The sequence below is a fragment of the Colletotrichum spaethianum genome, assembly GCF_022836535.1.
Source record: "Colletotrichum spaethianum MAFF 239500 DNA, contig02, whole genome shotgun sequence".
Classification (NCBI taxonomy): Eukaryota; Fungi; Ascomycota; class Sordariomycetes; order Glomerellales; family Glomerellaceae; genus Colletotrichum; species Colletotrichum spaethianum.
The window spans coordinates 1,171,787-1,193,017 of NW_026054772.1; the positions used below are offsets into that span (position 1 = coordinate 1,171,787).

Genomic DNA, 21,231 nt, shown 5'->3' on the forward strand with positions numbered 1-21,231 from the left:
AGCTGTGCATATCTGGCTCATTGCTTACTACTCCATGTTTTTTCGAGATCGCACGAATCTTGGTTCTGACTTGATACAAACGAATAAAGAACTTGACGATGTAGCACGCAGCGAGAACACCCAGCGCCCGACAGCAGAGTCCTAGGGTCAGTTCCATCGCTGAGAGGGTAAGGATAGAATGAACAAATTGCCGGGCACAAAGACTCTTGGCTCCAGAACTCACAAATGAATTCTTAACCTAAACCAACGAACAGAATTGTGTCAACCCGCAATGGAGTGGAAGCTTTTATGTCTTTGAAGATGACATTTCTTCGACGACTGAGGCGGGGTTATCCAATCAAGTAAGCGAAGATGTCGAATGTACTGACTCCACTTTATCCCCACTCTCATTTTCCACTTCAGTCAGCTTGTACTTCTGTTTTGCTCTGTGTGTCTACCTGAAAAATAGTCTGCTTGTATCCCATCGGGCATCGGGTGTGGACGCATGTCATTTTGATTTCTCCGTTGTTTTTCCAAGAATCGTTTCAGCTGAGTTTCTCGATTGGACGGAAATATGCTGGCAGTAGACTGACGGGCACCCTCCGCGTCTTGGCAAAACTGAAGTGACTCCGTAGCCGATGGGATATTCCAAAGGAGACGCCGTCTGACATAAGCAACGAATCTAGACAATATTGGTAGATAAAGTGCCAGCTTCCTATTGGATAGATGCCACGACATCGCAAACTCTGGGGCAACCTGGCGTTAGTGACAAATGAGATTGCCATAGCGCAAGGATTAGGCAGTCACCAATCCGTGGATCATTGTTGTCCGGGGCTGTTGCCAGGGGGTTTGGTGGTTTTGGCTGTCTTTGCTGTATCGTACATCCGTAGTTACTGGCCAATAGTTGGCTCTTTTTCGGAACATAAAGTTGCCTTGTCCGCTTGTGCCTGCCGTCATGGTTGATAATCCCATGAACCCACCTACGAGATTAGAATCCGAAATCGAAAAATATTGTTGTCTTTTGCATCTTCCCTGGGGACGGGTTTGAGGGTTTCGTAAGACTATGATTGATATGACGTTTGATGTTTTGTTATTACCATAACGTGGGGTAAAGCACCTTGAAAGGGCTGTGGTTCCTTCTGTTTCTCAAAGTTAAAATCATTTGTATTGTGAAGAGAATTTTTCTGCTTTTCTATAGACTTATACTACCTATTCGCTCTTCACACACGAACATCGACCCTGTTGAGCTCGGCTATATCCTCACCTGCCCCTCCTAAGAATTGATTCATCTCTTCCTTATCCTCTGGAATATCGAAGAACACCGAGCCAGAATACAGTGTGTCTGATCCTACAGACGCAACGTCGGAATTGTCCAATTCAGTACTTTCGGGCGGTGGAATTCTGTGCTTCGCGAGGATCTCCCTTATGCCATCCCGGTATTCTGAAACACTCTTGTGTCGGTATGCACTCAGAGCCACTGTTGCACTCTTCTTTCGAAGCGCTTCCATTGCTATAGTTGACACAAGAGGTATGAGCTTGTTGATCTCCTGATGAACCAGTCTTCGTCGAGACTTCATAACCTGGGTGTCATCTTCTATACCCGGGACATTGCTCTTCGTGTACATGGCTGTCGTGCGCTCGATCTTTTCCCGGCTCACGCTCTTGCCACCCTCCTGGAAAGCTTGATCGAGAATGAGGATCAAGTCGCAGGCGCATTTGATAACCATCCGTGCCGCTGCCGGCGCCTCGAAAAGCGGCGCTCCGACGATGAGGGGAATGCTCCCCACTACTGTGGTTGCTGTCAGAAAACCAATGCCGCCCCAGATTACGCTGAATTGACCGAGCGTCTGCGCCATGAAAGAAGACAGATTCGCCCATACAAGGTGACTCAAGATAGAATTGATCTCGTCCACCTTTGCCGAGGGCATACCAAAACATCCATGGGCAATCTCGTAGCAGAGGTGCCTTGATATCGAAGGCGTTGCTACAAACGATGTAAGTCCGAAACCCGCCCCCAAAGAGGCAGTGTTCACCGCTGTCCGAAGAAGCCTTAAGGTCTTCTCAACGGCTTGATCGATTTTGGCACCAATATCTGGAATCTGGGCTGCGATCATTGCTTCCGATGTTACGGTGTCACTAAACGAGCCCATCGTCTTATGTATTAGCTCTTTGATGGACTCCTGGTCATCTTAAAGAGTCGTAAGTCAGCACGAAGCAAAGCAACTATAACTATCTGTGGCCAAATGGTCTTACCGCGGGATACAAAAGCGAATTTGGCATCCAGCTGAGGCCAAATATCAGCTGTTTCGGGTTCAGTTTCGAATTTGCTCCTGAACAGCGCTTCTCGGGCTGACAACAGGTCTGTCTCGATCTGTTCTGCCGTCTCGATTCCGTGACCGGGATTTCCAGCATTAGTGTCTAATCGACGCAGTTTGATGAACTTGTCCTTTTTAGTCCCCACAATCACAAGGGGGATACCAGGAGCGTTCTTAGTAACCTCCTGGAGTACATTTGATAAAGCCGATTGGACAGGACGATCAGTGTCCGTATCGATGCACAGCCTGATAGAACAACAGTCAGTGGACGTGCCAAGCGCCTTGAAACCTCCGAAAAGAGTGCCCTGCCATACCATATTGCGTGAAGCTGGTCTTGTATGTCCTTGCTATCGGCCCGCTTCTTTAGGAACTTCTTGAATACCGCGACCTCCTTCTTGTTGCCGGCTTGAAACCCCTCCGAGTCATGTATAATTATGCCTGGATGCTGATCGGATTCGAATCCATCTTCAATGTTATGTTCGCCCCTCTGGTCTGAATTTTCTTGGGTCTGGCCTATGTAAGCTTGCGTCGCGAGTGTCATTAAAGTTTTGCATACCATTGGAAAGCCAAAAACTCTATTGAGAAGGGTGGATTTTCCAACACCAGTGTTGCCACAAATGAGTATCCTGCAAGTTGAGTGCTCCGGCAGAATATCTCTAACCCATGGATCGGATACCATATCTTCGCCGTTCGAGACGTACGTCATACACTTTTCCCTGAAGGACTTCAACGGCCCATCCAAGCTTTGCAGAGCTTCCTTTATCCCTAGTGCAGGGTATGTGTCCAACAGGAAGTACACAGATGGGTGGATAATCGTCTTTTCGTGTGCTGAGTAGGAATTGGTCAGTATTACATCTATAGAAGAGGCAATCGAGAGGGATTTTACTGACATGCCATGTCGTAGCCCTGAAGGCTCTCAAATTCATCTGCGTTGAAAATTTGCCGTTTACCAAGGGTTGTTAAGCTGCCAAAAACACTGCGATTCAACTGAACGTTGTGTGTGGCTCTTCGTAGCCCCTGCTTTTTCAACTTGTTATGCAGCACAGTCTGTAGATTCCCGTGTCGATGAGAGCGTCTGAGATCGTACATAGTGACCTCTATCCCGTTAGAGTACCTGTAAGTCCATGACTGAGGCTTAGCGGGCTCGTAAGGATCAGCAGCCATGTCGAGTGGTGGCGGACTCGGAAAAGCCAGTCTCAAGGGGTCTTGTATCAGATCTTTGAGCTGGGGCCGAGGATTGTACTCAAGTTCCAACCCTAGATCTCGACTCTCTTTTAACATCCACTGAAGGGGGTATAGAGAGAGCCCGTCATCGACGCCTCCTCCACCCATATCCCCGTGCGTGCCCACAAACCACGCTTGCAAGTAGGATCCGTCTTCTTCTCTTGTCGGACCCGTTGGGTGTTGGGATTCGTACAGAACTGGTTGAAATGGCGGTCGCTCTTCATTCATTGCTATGGCGTGTCGAGCTTGCTTTATGGAGCTGACATGAGAAATGTCGAATTCATCTTCGTCTTTGTACTGCTTGACTGTATCGAACAACCCCAAGAGTTTGATGATCGGGGGCTCACGGCCATTCTCTTGGCTTTAATGCTACAGTTAGTAAACGCTGAAGTATATCAAATGGCGATGAAACCACTTGCCCGAACCAAAATTTCTGGCCGTTCATCCCCTCTCCCGCGGGATTCTTCTTTCGTGGGCCCAGGCGTGTGATACGTTTCCATATTGACTTATCTGCGGCAAGGGCAGCTTCTTCTTTGAGTGTGTTATTATGCAGCAGAGCAGCTACAGCTCGTACTACGTCTTTGCTGGATGTTAGCTGGCTTTTGCTTCCTGCGGTGTGATAGACAGCTTACAGGCTCCGCGGCTGAAACCATACAGCCATACTTCGTCATCGCTTGATTTGATCTGAGTACAACAGTACTAGAACTGGTAAGCACATGGTCTCAAGAGATGTACTGTATTACACACGTAAAAAACTTCCTCAATAAGCTGTTTGCATGGGCTCCCATAATAGCCGTCTTTGTATTTTTGGAATGTTATTTTTTCAAGGCCAATGCCGGGGAAATACTTCGGAATCTGACGTATGTGTGTTAATTAGGATCTCGTTGCGACTCGTAGGCACTCATACCTGCTCAACGTCGTTTCCATTTGAGTCTGTGAACTTGCCGAACCTCACTGAGGCAAATATTCGGAAGACATTTGTATTGTTGCCCACGCCCTTGCCTGGGCTACGGTTAGTACAGTAGGCCAGGCAGTTGTATTTGTCGTGTCATATCGACTTGCCTTCTTTACCGTCAGGATTGTAGAATGTTCCATCGACGCAAACTACAATTCTTCTGATACGTGACCTGCTGCTCATGATAGCCGTAGCGGAGGTGTCTAACACGTCGTCGACAACCAGATACTCGAAATGAACTCAGCAGATTTTTGAGCGTGACACAAAAGAACAATGAGCTGAGACAACGTGAACAGCACCACACGTCCCAATATGTGGTGTTCAACGAGTGGGATTGCGTCAAAATTAAGCGGGATGCAAATGTGTTATCAATAAACACGAGCAGCTGAGGGGAGTTGTCCGTCTCGTCCAATGGGCTCAAGACCCCGAGCTCTGCTATCGAGATAACGGTAGAATGAAAGGAGTACTAGGTGTTGACAACATGGTGCAACCCGAAACCATGCACATGAGGATAACAAACATTCCCGGTTCGCCAGAATCTAACAACCCTGTTCGTGGCTGATCGATGGTTCGGATGACTGCGTGCAAAGGGAAGCTACCAACACAGAAATAGTGGAAGGCGACCAATCAACACTTGGTAGGATGCCAGATGTCTCGCAATGTCAGCAGCAGGATTCATGGGAGGGATGAATGGATGAAAGCCTGATGTAGCCGAGATTTGATTCCGCCCTTGACAATGATTACACATTGATCAGCCTGGTCAACAGCGCTCAGTACTCTGTAGGTCTGCGTAATGATTACCCATCACCTGAAGCCACATAGTCACTTACTCAAGTCCGACTCAGAAGGCACTACTTGATTGCCACCGGGATCCAGGAAAGTGGTTGCGGACTGTAACAAAATCGCAGCACCCCGATACCTGGATCACGACGTCATTTGAATTGACGGATGTGTCGGGGCAGTCGGGAAAATTGTTCACTCTATGCTGGTCTATTAGCATAGATTCGTCTTCACAGAAAACCTGAAAAATCTCAATACAAATTCGAGCCTCTACAGACAGATAACTCTGGCGGGAGGGGTTCACACCTCTAGGTGTAGCTCAAACTTTGGCTGCGTCACAAAATGTCAGCCCAAAGCCGTCATCCTACACCCACATCCTGCAGACGGGCTAGATCTTCCAAATATGAACACTTGACATGTATTTTCGACATGCGCTCTCGAGAACTAGCGTCTTGGTAAGTCAGGATACCCACTTTCGGATCACCCCCACATCCGGATCACACAAAATGCCACATCTCTGCTCCTAGCCTCCTATTTATAACTATTACAACTTTTACAACTATTATCTAAATAAGCTCCTTTTTTCACTTTATCTTTTTTTTGACCTTATAACTTAGTATATAGAGTATGAAGTTATCCAGGCGCAGGAAGCTGTTGCTAGTAGTATTAGCGTGCGCAAAGCAGCCCAGACCTATGGGATCCTATACACCACCCTTCAACGCCGTCTAACTGGCGCGCAGTCTAGAGCAGCAGCTTTTTCTAACTTCCAGAGACTCTCTGTTAGTCAGGAAGCTAAGCTGGCTAGCTGGGTGTAGATCTAGGCTGATCTTAGGCTTGCGCCAACATATTAGCAAGTCAGAGAATTTACTTAGTGTATTTTGAATGCGATGGGAGATACTTAGCCTCTAGGGAAGAGATAAGTGAATGCCTTTATATAAAGAAACTTATTTATTAAGGTCTAGAGAAGTCGATCTATTGATTCTAGACGTGTTAATAGGGCATCTACTAAGGTTATTAGGGACTAGTTCAGATATCTTGTGATCCTAGCTATATTAGCTATTTAACTAGCTAATAGATATAATATAGATAAGACTAGTATCCTTAAGGGTTAAGGAGTAAATGGGCTAGTGCTAGGTAAGGCAGAGACTAAGTCTATGTGGAAAAAGTAGCCTAGATTGTAAGCTTAGGTATCTATTATTAAGTATATCTTAGCTAAAGGCCTAGTACTATATCCTCTTATGATATAACTTAGAATATGTTGGTAATATTCTTAGATAGTCACAGGGAAGTAAAGAGACTTAGTGAAGGTAAAGGTAGAAAGATAAGGTTATTGTATTTATACATGCTATTATATCTTCTTTTCTTTCTAAAAGGTAAGAATATCTTAGGCTTATATCCTTTTCTTGATATCTTATTAGTAATATAATTATCTAATAAAATAATCTTATCTGGAATCTAGGAGTTGGTTTTCTGGAATCTAGGGTTAACTAGATCTAAGGCTGGAATTCTAGGGTTAACTAGATCCAAGACTAGAATTCTAGGGTTAACCTGATTTTTATAAGCCTATCTTATATATAAATAAGTTATATATAGTTATAAAGCTCTTATTTTACTTAATCTAAATATAGATATAGTAAGTTTATATAGTTATTAGATATAAAGATATAATTAGATAAGATAAGAGTTCTTATAATAAATCTTATTCTTAGTTTTTCCTTTAAGTTTATTTTAGGTTAAAATAAACTTATAGTATAGTATATCTTATAGTAAAAACCTTTATATATAAAAGAAAAACTATAGTTATATATTTATATATATTATTATAGTTATATATATTGTTATAGTAAAAAACCTTATATTATAAGGAAAAAGTATATAAAAAATTTATTAAAGGGGAAACTTTAGTATTTTAGCTGTTTAATTTTCTTTATATTAAGGTTATTATTATTATTTTTAGTTTCTATAAATAAAAACCTTTTTATGTTAAGGTTTATAGTCTCTATAAAGTAATTAAATGTATTTTTATTTATTACTTTAGTAAATATATTAGTAATATTATTACTTGTATATAGATGAAATAGGGATACTTTATTATTATTAATAGCTTGTCTAGAAAAGTGATATTTTATATTAATATGCTTTGTTTTCTTATATAGCTTTGGATTTTCTGTTATTTGTTGTATAGCTTTATTATTTATAAGGATAATAGGTATATTAAGATTTAGTTTTAAATCTAAATTTAGTATTATATAATTATATGAATTATATAAGTATATTATTTCCTTAATAGCTTTACATAAAGCTATATATTTAGCTTTATAAGTAGATAAAGTAATAGTTTTCTGTTTTATACTATTTTAGCTTATTGTATTATAGTACCTTAGAGTAGTTATATATCTTGTAGTTAATATCTTATTATCTAGGTCTTTAGCCTAATTTGAGTCTGAAAATCTAACTAATTAAAGGTTAATATTATAATTATATATTAATCTTTTATTAGGGTATTTATTTAAATATCCTTATATTTTATTAAGGGTAATAAAATGCTCCTTAGAGGGATTACTTATATATTAAGTATATATATTAACTGGATATGTAATATTAGGCTTAGTTTTTAGGCTAGTAAAAAGTAGAGATCTTACTTCCTGTTAGTATTTTGTTATATTTTCTTGTGTTGCTTGCTTTATATTTCTTCTTAGTTTTATATTAAGGTTTAAAGGTATATTATAAGGGTATATATCCCTTTTATTATATTTATTTAGAAGTTTATTTATATATTCTGTTTAATATATATATAAGATCTTATTATATATAGTTATCTTGTTCTTAAGAAACGTATATGGTATTCCTAAGTCTTTTATCTGTAATTCTTTATTTATAGTATTATAGAAGATATTTATATATTCTTTTAATAGAGCTACTATTATAATATTATTTATGTGATATATTAATATAGCTTGTATAGTATTATTATTAGCTATAAAGATTCCTTTATTATAAAAAGATTCTTTAAAGCTTAATTTATTTATTATAGATCTTAAATATTTATACTAAAGTCTAAGGCTTTGTTTTAAACTATATAAGGCTTTATTTAGTTTATAGTATAAGTTATTATTCTTATAGTTATTATTTGTATATTAATAGGTATTATTTATATAGGAAAATCCTATAGGTTGTTAGACTTATATATCTTTATTTATATTGGTATAGTAAAAGGTATTAGTTACGTTGAACTACTTAAATATTTAGCCTAATTTAATGCTTATTATAAATATAGCTTTATAGTTTTCTGGTTTATAAGTAGTACTAAAGGTCTCTAGGTAGTCTATACCTATATATTAGTTATAACCTTATATTATCTATCTAGCTTTATATTTAATAGGTTTATTATTATTATTATATTTAATTTTATATACCTATTTGCCTCCTAAAGGCTTAATATCCTTAGGTAAAAGTAATATTTTCTAAGTATTTAAATTATATAGACCTAATATTTCTTTTAATATTACTTGAATCTAGTGATCTTTATTTATAGAGGTTATAGCTTGTTTATATATAGAAAGGTCTTTTATAGTAGTTATAGATAAAATATAAGAAGCTTTATTAAACCGATTTATCTTATTATTATAGTTATTTATAGTAAAAAGTATAGGTTTAATAGTAGGGTAGTCTTCTATAGTATATAAAGCGCTTTCTTGGTTTACTACTTATTTATATTTATCTTTAAGCTTTTTATTTAGCTTAGAAAGTTTAATTATTATTTTAGATTTATTATTATTATAATTATTATAATTATAGTTATTATAATTATAGTTATTATAATTATTATAATTATTATTATTTATTATATTACCTCCTTAATTTAAAGCTTTTTTTTTACTTATATTATTATATAGAATATTATTATTATTATTATTATTAGTATTATTATTACTAGTATTATTTGGTATTTTAGGAGGTAAAAATTGATTTTCTAAGATAATAATATCTTTAGTTTAGAAAGAGGATTTTTTTTAAAAATTATATATTTTATATATATTATTTTTAGAGTTTAGAATAATAGCTTTTATAGCTTTATTATCTAATTTCTTTATCTTAAGGTCTTTGTTTTTATAGTAGTATATAGAGCTAAAAGTAACTATATAATCTATATCTGGCTTTATATTATTTGCTATTTTAAATAGTGTTTTATAGTTTAATGCCTTATGTGGAGTTATATTATATAGGTCTATTGCTATTAAAGCAGCTTTTCTTTATAGATATAGAGGTAAGTTAGCTTGTAATAGTAAAGCTTTTATTTTATTAGTTATAGTCTTAATAACTTTTTTTATTATATTATTAGGTTTATGCGTATAAGGAACTTTTATATTATGGTTTATGCCTTTTATTAGATATGTATGATTTATAGTATTATTGTTAAATTCTAGACTACCGTCTATATTAAATTCTCTTATTTTATTATTATTTGTGTTATTTTTGTTTATATATTCTAATATAGTAGTATTTACTTCTTCTGCTTTTTTAGTTTTTAAGAGTTTAATAGAGGTAAGTCTAGATTTCCTTTCTAAAAAGATAATAAACCATCTATATTTATTATATGTAAAAGGTGTTATAGGTCTATAGAGATTAGAAGCAACTTTTTCTATGTAGTTATACTCTTTATTATAGTTATCTAAGTTTTTATTAACCTTTATAGTAAAGTTTGCTTTTATATAGGTATTATATATTAAGTTGTTTTCTATTATATTATTACTTATATTAGTGTTATTCTATAGTTCTTTTAGAACTTTAGGACTTATATAACCTAATCTATTATGCTACTTTATATAGTTATTTCCTTCTTTGTTATTAACCTTTTTAAACTTATAAGGTTTTCTTTTTATAGAGTTATTATCTTTTATAGTATTTATATATATGTTATTATTATTATTTTACTATAAATCCTTTTTATTTAAGACTTTAATATTTAAATAATATAGTTTATTTTTTAGTTTTCCTTTATAAAAGGTCTTTTTATTAACTGTATTTATTAAAGATACCTTTGTATTCTAGAAAAGAGAAGCTATATTAAGCTTTCTTATCTTATTTTGACTTAATAGGTTAATACTTAACTATAGTATATAATAACAGTTCTTTAAGATATATATGTTATTATTATCTAGAGGAAAAGAGATAATAATATTACCTATAAGGGTTACTTTTTGCTTTCTTACTTCTTTTTAGTTAACTTGTTTATTTGTTATAGTAGTCTTAATAAAAAGAGATTTATTTGTTATAATATTTACTGTAGTAGTAGTATCTATATAGAATATAGTATAGTTATTGTTTATATTTATATATATAGGTATAAAATTATTTATATTATAACTTAATATTTTATTATTATTATAACTTATAGAAGGTATAAGAGGACTTATGTCTTTAAAGTTTAAATTAATAAGATCCTTTTTTTCTTAGTTATTTGTTATAATATTTATAGGTTCTGTTTCTGCTATAGTTATATTTATATCTTTAGATTTAGAATTATCTAAGAGCTCTTTTATAATAGCCTTTTTAGCTATTAATGCTTTTTGTATTTTATTAAGTTATTTTTTTTTAAGATTAGCTTTTTTTATATTTCTAATATATATTAGATTCTTTATCCTTATTTATTTAGCCTTTTAAGGCTTTATAAGAATAAAAAAAAGTATAATCTTTAACTTTATAACTAGATTTTTTGTAATTATTATAATATATCCTTTTAGTCTTTTTTTAAGGCTTTTTATTTCCCTTTTTATATATAGAAGTATAAAGGACTATAAAAGATCTTTTTCTCTTTGTTTTATCTATAAGATTTATAAATAAAGATTTAATAGTATATAAATCTAAATCTTTTTTTAGAGCTTATATTATGTTAGTTATAAAACCTTTATAACTATTATTTAGGCTATTTAATACCTAAGTAATAATTACTTATTTTAGTAATATTATAGATTTTATAGTAAGATTATCTATAAGCTCTTTTATTTTATTAAGGTAATTTTCTATAGAATTAAAAGATTCTAAGGAGGTATTAAAAAACTTTTTATAAATAAAATATTTATTAGTAAAACTAGTAGGTTTATATAGATCCTTTAGTTTCTTTTAGGCCTTATATCTTATTATAAAGTCTTTTATAACCTATAGAGGTAAATCCTTATAAAATAGCTTTATATAAGCTAGGATTTTAATATTTATTACTTTTTAATTTACTGTTGTTAGCAGGTTTTTAAGACTAGAGTTAATATTTTTATTTATAAGTAAAGCTTTAAATTTAGTTGCCTAAACTAAATAGTTTAGACTACTAAAAAAACGTAAAATATAGATTTTTTCTATTATAGGTTAATTCTAGCTAATTAAAGAGAGATATTAGTATTCTGATAGTATTGTTAAATTTGTTTTAAAAAATAGGCCTTAAAAGTGGTTAAGTTATTATAATGTCGTTGTTAATAGTATAGCGTTACATGGTTGCCTTAGGTTAAAGATATATATAGGCCTTTAACTAAAGAAGCTTTTACTAGACAGTAAAGTAGTTAGTCTAGAGGTTTAGCTACCCTCTAGATTAACTAGTTAAATTAGTAACTTAATTAAAGCTCTTAGGTTTAATTTCAGCTTAAGGTATATAGTCTTTATTAGATATAAACTAGAAATAACCTTTAACTAGTAGAGTAGGATTGAATTGTGATTTGCTTAGAGCTATAGTGGCGTAAAATATAGTGATAAGTGTAGTACTTGCTTAGTAAGCCGGTCTCTCTATTTTGCTGAATATAGGCTGTTAGGTATAAGGTGTAGCTGCTTTAGAGCTATATTCCTTAAAATTCCCTTAGCTAATATAGTTTATCCTTTAGTAAAGTTAAATTTTTGTTATATTAAATAAAAGTATAAGTATAAGTCTTTTATGAGCTAGGCTTATAACTACTTAGAATATGTTAGTAATATTCTTAGATAGTTATAGGGAAATAAAAAGACTTAGTAAAAGTAAAGGTAAAAAGATAAGGTTATTGTATTTATATATGCTATTATATCTTCTTTTTTTTCTAAAAAATAAGAATATCTTAGGCTTATATCCTTTTTTTAATATCTTATTAGTAATATAATTATCTAATAAAATAATCTTATCTGGAATCTAAGAGTTGGTTTTCTGGAATCTAGGGTTAACTAGATCTAAGGCTGGAATTCTAGGGTTAACTAGATCTAAGACTAGAATTCTAGGGTTAACCTGATTCTTATAAGCCTATCTTATATATAGATAAGTTATATATAGTTATAAAGCTCCTATTTTACTTAATCCAAATATAAATATAGTAAGTTTATATAGTTATTAGATATAAAGATATAATTAGATAAGATAAGAGTTCTTATAATAAATCTTATTCTTAGTATATATAAAGGCAAGACAGTTTAGTAGTAGTAGTTTCCTTTAGATCTTAGCCCTTATAATAGATAAGAGTTTATAGTAACAGAGAATAAATAGATAACTAATAAGACTACTATTAAGTAGCTACTAAAGGTCTTTTTGCTATAGACTACCTTCTTCTAGCCTAATTAAGCTAGACTACTAGTCTTAAATAGGTATAAAAGCTATATAATAATAGAATTTATATAGTAATATTATATTAATAATATCTATTTATTATTCTTATTACTATATATCTCTTATATCCTTTAGCTACTAGATCTATTAGTTTTTAGTTTAGTTAAGTTAACTTATTATAAAAAGCTTTAGCTTAACTTTAACTAATAAAATAATTTAATTATAGTAGATAAAAAGTATTTTATATTTTATTATTAGTAAATATATTTATTTAAGTTAATAAAAAAGAATATTTTAAGTAGCTAAATAAGTATAAAATTATAGCTTATTAATATATCTAAACTTTTTTTAAGCTCTTTATTATTACTTAAAGTAAAAGCATTAATAATACTATTTAATAAGGCTACTTAAGGTATCTAGGGTATCTAAGATACCTAAAATACTTAAGGTATAAAAAAATAAGTATTTACTATATTTATTATTATATAGTTTATACCTAAAAAAATAAAAGATCTTAATAATTAACTAGACTTATTTAATAAGATAAATTAAAGTATTATTATATAATATTAATTATTTAAAAAGGTTAAAAAAGGCTTTTAAGAGTAGTCCTTTTAGCTAACTATTACCTAGCATTAATTATAGCTTTTATAAGCTTAAGTTAATAATACTATAATAAAAAAGAAAAAGACTATTAAAATTAACTTTAATACTAAGTTTATTAATATTAGTGATATACAGTAAGCCTAGATCAAGGCTGGCAAAGCTGAAAGTGGCACATATGAATCCAGCGCATCTGATTGCTTTAGTAAAGCAGAAAGCTGTATCATAGTTGTATCTGGGCCTAGGCAATAGTTAATTGAAAAGGGTGGTTGTGTTGCGATAGCTTCGTTTTTGTGCGATCCGGATGTGGGGGTGATCCGAAAGTGGGTATCCTGACTTAAACGTTAAGCGGAGGTCAATCATTGGATGGAATTCGGTTGAGATGCAGATGGGCCACTAGTGATAATATCTGGCGAGCGACAGCGTGCATTTCATAGCAGCTCTCCGCCGCATTGAGCTGCATAAAGATGCAAGAATGGATGTTGGTCATTGCGTGGGTGAACCCATAGTTCAAGCCTTTGGCCGCTGTCATTCATATTCCTTGAATTCTCAACCAGCGCATGTTTTAATGCCTCATGAAGCCAATATCCAAAATGACACGATTCCAACAATACTGAGTCCCAGTCCAGGAGTATTTATCACCCCGAGTGCCTCTTCTTGCACCTGCCCTACAAACTGGCCGACGACATTGCCCCTCGGCCAGTATTCACAAACCAGGTACCACTGCCTGTCGCCACACAGTTTGCGCCCACAACCGACATCACTGGTGTTCTTCCACACGAGCTGCGTAAAATGGCCGGTACGCTCGTCGAACTCTCCCGTATCGAAATCGTAATCATCGCGCTCTTCGCCCCACGCCTCGATGCTCAGCGTTGTGCTGGGGTACCCCTTGGCCAGGTTCTCGCTGTAGGGTCCGCCAGAGTGCCCAAAATTGCAGCTGTCGCCCGGCATGTCGTCTAGGTAATCAGTCGCGAAATCGGCAAGGGTGTTGTTCCAGGTCACGTCAGAAGCATTATGCTCGTTGCGATAAGAGTTTGTGCTGTTGAGGACCGCTGATGTGAAGGTGTCGTCCGATGTCCATTCCGGCTCTGCGGTTGGGCTCGGCGAACCTTCTGTGATTGTTACCACCGTCTGGGCCAATGTGAGCTGAGTGGCGAGAAAGAGGGAGGCACTGTTGGTGAGATGCATGGCGTCAAGTACTTAAGCGACGCCTGAAGGGATTTGGCGATACAGTTTGCCTGTCGATTAATGTCCTCCCTTTGTAATTGAAGACCGATGCGAACAGATATGATATTCGACAGGGTTGGTCTAATGGACATCGATTTAATAGCAGTGGAGGTACTGCCGCTGATGTCTAAAAATCATACTGATTCCTCTAAAATTGAACAAATGAAGCCGGGAAACCAGTTTTTGCTCTCATGATCATCGCGCTCAGCCAGTCAGTTGCGATTATCAGCGTGTGAGATGACGCATGCTGCTCTTGTTAAGGGGCTTTCCAAGGCTCCCTCGCTGCGAGCTGCTGACAGTAGTCCACCTGCCCGGCCAATCGAACGTGCTCTTCGATGCCTTGGCAGCTCGCCCAAGCCTCTGAGGGCGGTTCATCCAGAATTTTCGGGCAATGATGTTAGCTGCGGCACATAGGCACAATGCTCACGTACACACGACACGCAACTCCTCTGTGCTTCAATTCTGATGATTAATTGTGGAGTGGAGATTGTCAGGTGTGCTGGATGGGTGCGGACTACAGTGTATCATCTTCACGTCCGTTTCTTGGCCAAGCTTTGTCCCCAACTTTGGCAGAAGTAGGACGACGTCCCCATCGGTGCAATCACTCAAAAATCCTCAAAGACAATAACCCAATCCCAGAATTCACCTACATAATTAATGCAGAGTATTCTTAATAGGTCAGCGATTTCAAAAGCCGGCCGCGGTTCTCACTGCATCGATGTGGACCAGATAACCGAATGCCCTTCGTCATAACTCAAAGACAAAATCTCACTGATCCCAATCCTGCTGCTTCATCAGTGGGGCCCGTAAAGGCTAACCCCGCGTGCGGCAGATGGCGGTGAGCTCAGTAAGCTCTCAGGAGAGTTGGGCTCCAACTACCGGAAGCCTCAACGGGTTGATTAACTACTTTTTTAACGTCGATTCGTTTGAAATGGCTCCGAACTTGGTCTCTACAAATTATGAAATCGGCCAGCCAAAGTTTGATCCCCTCAACAAAGGCAACTTCTATTGATAGTTGATAATGAGGCTTACACTCATGCAACACGCATCGTAACAAGGTTTTATAGTTTGTGGGGGCGGAACTGAAGCGGGAATGTCTATCAAGTCTATAATGATCCTACCTAATGCTCGAAACGGTGTGTTTTACAGGAACAGACATAAAAATAACAAAAAAAACTCAAAGAGTGCGGCCGTTTGTGATGTTTTTCAGCAACGGATGCAGCCATTTGTAGGTGCCTTCAAATGGCTCCGGCTTCGAAATGAAGTCCACAACGGCCGATTTTTGAACCTTTGGCGTCACCACGTATGTGATGAATAGTTTCTGAACGAATTCCCAAGACATGACGTACCGCGACATGAACCAAGCCCATGTAGACGCCCACGCGTGCATCCTCGTCATCTCAGCGGAAGCGACCAGGTCAGCCTCCAGCAGCTCCTGTCTCTCTTCTCGATAGTCCTTAAACATGCGCTCCAACGCCTCAAAGTCCACCGCCTCTGTGCCTGCCGTCTTTTCGTTGGTCTCCGAGATGAAATTTTGCAGCTTGTTGCAGACCGTGACAACATCTTGGACGCCGTTGTTGAAGCCGAGCCCGGCATTGGGTGTAAACTTGTGCGCGGCATCGCCAACAATGACGACCCTGCCTTTCCAGCTCCAGTTCCTACAAATACCCTCCTCGAGGCCCGCGCCGCCAGCATTGAAGCGTTCCTTGAAAACATCTTTGACTTTCAACGTCTCCGTTATGTGCCAATCGGCAAATCTCTCGGCGTACTCTTCTAGTTGTTTGTCGGAAAAAGCGATTCGCTCGGTTGTCGTCTTGGGAAGCTTCTCATAGAGAAAAATCCATCCACGGTCCGTACCTGTAATGTACATGACTGATCTATCTGTATCCTGCGTCTCGTAGCTCTGGCCGGCCGCAGTCGGTCGTGGAAATGATGCCCAAATGCACTGGTAGTTCGTCTTGTATGGTTTCACAGCGTCCCAGGTCTCTTCGCATGTCGGGTCTTCAGCAATGGCGAGCTGGCGCATCTGACGACGGGTCGCCGAATGGACGCCATCAGCGCCAAGAACGATGGTACCTGAGTAAGAAGACCCATCTTCGCAGGCTACTACCGCGCCGGTGTCTGTTGATTTAATGCCGGCGAGCTTCTTTCCCGTCAAGTAGCGCGTCTTCGCAGCTTCCGGGAGGTTATCGTATAGGGTCTGGATGAGATGTGCTCTATGAAACGCGAGAGGACCTGACCCGTGACTGCACGTGGGGACAGAACTCGTTAGCAGGCACAAAATGCTCGCAGACCGCTGGGTCACCGATAGACAGGAGAAGGAACAGCTTACTTTTGTGTGAGAACATCGAATACTCTGGCAGACTTGAAAACTCGTCCTTCTTTGTCGAAGGCCTTGTTTTCGTACAACTTGCCGCCAATACGGATAAGCTGGTCGAGAATACCGAACTGGTGGAAAACGCGCAAGCTCGCTGGGCCCAGGACCAAACTCGCTCCGAGGTCCTCAACGACATTTGCTCTCCTCTCGAGGACCACAAAGTCGATGCCAGCGTGGTACAGGGCGTACGCGGCGGTCAGACCGCTAGGCCCGCCGCCGACAATGATTACTTTGAAGGGCTCGCTGATCATAGTTGACAATGGATATTTCAATGTTGTGTGATTTCAATGCGGAAAACAGCAATTCTTGTAAGGTCGTCTTGGGGATATAATATAAAGCTTCTCTCGACAATCGGACACGCGTTAGTCCGGCAAGCCGTCCGATGAGCTCGCACTTGAATAGTGTGGATACTTTGTAGGTCCAGGTCTTGCATTGTGGCAATGCTGCGGTGGACAACATTAGACCAGGTAAGTGTCTTGGTCACACACTGCTCTCGGTTCACGACCCAATGGGTGCCGGCAGTAGGCATGGGATCGGTCACAACATGGAACGAACTCCAGCGGTCCAGGCCTATCGTTGGTCGTTGTCGAGATTCAAGACCTGGGCTTCCCTGTTCGCTCATCGGACTACCGCGGCTGCTTGAAGTCCACAGGCACATCCGAAAGACGCACCAAGCTGGGGCAATTCAAGGTACTGGATCATGACGAGGCACTTGGTTGAAAAAAAAAACAGCGCCGGGCTACTTGTGGTAGAGGTATACAAAAGTGGTGCTGTTGTTTGTCACCCGAGTGCGAAGTTATCTCTGCTGGCCTGCGGATCCTGTTTTCGGGTTCGCCGCCCTGCATCCCAAGCAAGATTTTCCGCACCCAGCGGTCCAGTGGAGCTTTTGTACGTCGGAGAAAACCCGCCAATGCTCCTGAGTCCCACCTCCAACTTCCGCCGGGGTTCGTGATGCATCTTGACGCCCTAGGTACAACCTTACGAACGGTCTTCGGGGTCCGTCGTGGATGGCCTGCGTTTCGGTGCTGGACGCCTTGTAGGTATTCAATCATTGAAAAATTCAGTGTGGCCTGCTGAAAAGCTGCTTGTTCCATCGGTGGCGACTTGGTGGCGGCAATGGCTTGATGCTGGGGTGGTCAGTACACCTGTTAGCATCGGATCATGCACGGACTGTCCACCGACCCGACACGCCGACGATGGCCGCGTGTGTGGCAGATGACAAGCGCGAGTCCATAATCTGAGGTCTATCGACCCAATCCGATCTCAAGTTGCGTTGCTGATGTTAGGTAAAGCGCTACCATGCCACCGTCAGATTCGCTACCCCGATCAGCTCCCTGCATTGTCCAGACTCTCACTACTCAGCCCAACAAAGATAGGTGTGGAAACCTCACCAGAAAACAGTGTGATATGTACCAGGATGCGATTAAGGAATCAAAACGACAGCATTGAAAGCACCCCAGATACCGCAAGGTAGAGCAGCAGATACATACGCCAATCATTTCATAGAACAAGTGGATAATTTGCTGTTTATTACTAATATTACCTTGACTGAGTGATTCCACAGTTCGGATGCTGTGCGGTACGTAGACAAAGTCATTCTTGAATTATGATAGCTAAGTCAACTGGAAATGAGAATACGTACCGAATTTGGCTATGTGAGGCTGAAAGACAAGCTCTGAGTAGATGGCGCCTTTGCTTAGACAGGCAGCAACTAGAGCAGGTCTCAGCGACAGGGCATCAGAGAGTCATTGAGTCGGCTTGTAGAACCAATATTATAGAAACCTCTCCTATCAAAATGATTGGCCCACTCCATCAAGTAATACTTTTCGAACATATTCTGTTAACCCACGTCTTCAATTCGGGCACTGACATGATGACTTGTCATCACGCTGTTATCATCCCTCATCTTCTCGCTCAACCCCATTATACCAGCACAATCACTTGACTGGAAGACATGACGTGCGTTATCTTTTGTCATGTGAGGTCGATCATACCCCCACTCGTGAATTGCACTATTAATCATCTCGTGAGCCCAGCCCAGGTCTTATACATAAGGTCAAGGGATTGAACCCCTGAATGGGCCTTAAACGTGATGCCGTAGTCTAACCAGATCTATCGCCCGCGCCGAGCTGGACACTTTCGAAAGAAAAATGTAACCTTGTCCGCTTGTCTGCAGGAAACAGCATGAGTATCAGCCTTTCTGTATCTCAAGACTGATGACGACTTGGTTAATTATGTCCCCGAAGTTATTCATCTCCTAATTCATTTACGCAAGATGAAGTCGCTCTTTGCATTAACGGCACTTCTAGCCTTTCCATCGGCAGCCGTCGGTATCTTATTAGTTCTTTACATCGACCCCAGTAATAACTTGGAGAGGCTTTACGATGGCACTGCCGACTGGCGAGCTGCAGTTGCAGCCATCCACGCTCATCCTGATCTTACCTTAAACGTCATCATCAACCCCAACAGTGGCCTACCTTTTGCCAGTGAAAATGGCATCAAGATCGACTGGGCTCAGTGGATTGGCCAAATCAACCACTCGTGCAGGATCAACCTTACGACATTGCTACGTCAAGTAACGCATTGACACCTATACAGCTTGGAACATGACTAATGGCTGGGATGCAAACTCTTGGGACATCCAAAGCGACGGTGTTTTCTTCGACGAAGGGAACAATGCGCCGGCTTGGCTTCAATACTTCACCGATGTGTCCGATTACGCCAAGTCCAAGACGACTATGGTGGTTCTTAACCCCGGTCCCATCATGAATCCCAATAGTTTTGCGTTGTATAATGTGGCCGATGCTCTTCTGTCCATTGAGACGGGCTGCAAGTCTGATCCAGATGCGCCTCAGGATCGATGCCCTCGGAACACTTAAACCCCGTTTAAGTCTGCATCTTTGAGCACTGTTCCAGCTGATGCGGCCCAGAGAGCCAAGTCCTCCGTGCTGGTACACGACTTTTCAATGACTGGGAACCGTATCAGTCTGCCTCTATGGCCACTCTCCAGGCTGATATCAACGCAACTGTCGCTGAAGGTGTGCATAGTCTGTCCATCACTCATAGGGTTACAATGAGAATTTACGCGAGAACCTGCCAGTGCTGGCACAGTCTTCAACTTGCTAGCACTGGCTCAATGTCTCTGATCCGGCCAATCATTGTGAGCAGCGGGTGCCAACAAACCAATCGTACGTGGTTTCGGTTGGACGATGTGGGCAAAAATATGGTGGTAAATGCCATTATACACTTTACATGGTCTTTGGTCTTTGTGGCCTCTCATTCATGGGTTTCTTAGCAGATAATCTTCCGTGCCTGTATGTGTGTCGTAGAAGCGTCGATGAATTCCTCGCACCGATGAGATCCGGAGCCCGTATTCCGAAGCCATGCATCTACTTTAATACGCCCAGCCTGGCCAATACCTTCTTGTATTCCTCGGCAGCCTTGCCTTTCCTAAGCATGAAAATCTGGCCTACACTTGCTCCGTTCGGTGCCGTAAATTCCAAGCGGTCAACCGTCTGGAAGCCATACTTTTCATAGATCGCCTTGGCCTTGGGCATGGCCTCCAAAAATGCTAATATGCCTTCCTCGTCCGCTATATCGCAGCCCCATTTCAGCAGAGGACTGGCAGCGCCCTTGCCCTGGTGCTCTCTCCGACAAATGATGAGTTCTAGATAATAGTGTCTGACGTCACCCATGATCTCGGCGTGCTTCCTCCCAATAGAACCGAAGAAGTCATTGGCGAACTCCGGGTTACCCTCTTTGGGCCAGGCATCGATTGGAGGCGGTGACTGGACGTTCTCCTCTCCGTCTTTTGCCGGACAGACCCATTTCGCGCAGGCGATGGGCAAATCAGGGTCATCTTTGAAGTCGGGGTCGGTAATGACGAGCCACTGAGACCGCGGTTCGCTCATTTCTTCCTCGAAAGATGTGGCAAGAAACTCGCGGCATGCTTGAGAGCTTTGAGGGAAGCAAGTTGTCGCTACTGGGTTGTCGTGGAAGGCTGAGAGGTAAATGGCGGCGAGAGCCGGGCCGTCAGCCGGCGTAGCCGATCGTAAGTTGAGGGGCATGATCGATCTTCCAATTATGATCCTGGTTCTTCCGGCAAAAGACTCGTTACTGGGTTGAAGATATTTACGTTAGGACTTTCGTCTTTGACGAGGTGACAGTAATATAGACTAAGGTGTCGTCAATTCATTCGTTATCCGTAGGCTGGACGCGC

At 39.3% G+C, this 21,231-nt stretch overlaps 5 protein-coding genes across 5 annotated transcripts; 1 reads left to right on the plus strand and 4 right to left on the minus strand.

The window, feature by feature from the left end:
- Positions 1-1,199: 1,199 nt before the first annotated feature.
- On the minus strand, positions 1,200-1,835 carry ColSpa_01196 (uncharacterized protein; the record flags this gene model as incomplete). The annotated part of the gene is made up of 1 exon (XM_049267408.1): positions 1,200-1,835. One exon carries the CDS (start codon positions 1,833-1,835, stop codon positions 1,200-1,202), a length of 636 nt encoding a protein of 211 aa, XP_049123365.1.
- Positions 1,836-13,981: 12,146 nt separating this feature from the next.
- On the minus strand, positions 13,982-14,596 carry ColSpa_01197 (protein PRY2; the record flags this gene model as incomplete). Its single annotated transcript, XM_049267409.1, has 1 exon — positions 13,982-14,596. The coding sequence occupies one exon, from the start codon at positions 14,594-14,596 to the stop codon at positions 13,982-13,984; it is 615 nt and encodes a 204-aa protein (XP_049123366.1).
- Positions 14,597-15,812: 1,216 nt separating this feature from the next.
- On the minus strand, positions 15,813-17,263 carry ColSpa_01198 (FAD-dependent monooxygenase sdnN; the record flags this gene model as incomplete). The annotated part of the gene is made up of 2 exons (XM_049267410.1): positions 15,813-16,881; positions 17,001-17,263. The coding sequence occupies 2 exons, from the start codon at positions 17,261-17,263 to the stop codon at positions 15,813-15,815; spliced, it is 1,332 nt and encodes a 443-aa protein (XP_049123367.1).
- Positions 17,264-19,618: 2,355 nt separating this feature from the next.
- On the plus strand, positions 19,619-19,891 carry ColSpa_01199 (uncharacterized protein; the record flags this gene model as incomplete). The annotated part of the gene is made up of 1 exon (XM_049267411.1): positions 19,619-19,891. The coding sequence occupies one exon, from the start codon at positions 19,619-19,621 to the stop codon at positions 19,889-19,891; it is 273 nt and encodes a 90-aa protein (XP_049123368.1).
- Positions 19,892-20,401: 510 nt separating this feature from the next.
- On the minus strand, positions 20,402-21,079 carry ColSpa_01200 (uncharacterized protein; the record flags this gene model as incomplete). The annotated part of the gene is made up of 1 exon (XM_049267412.1): positions 20,402-21,079. One exon carries the CDS (start codon positions 21,077-21,079, stop codon positions 20,402-20,404), a length of 678 nt encoding a protein of 225 aa, XP_049123369.1.
- Between the last annotated feature and the right edge of the window lie 152 nt (positions 21,080-21,231).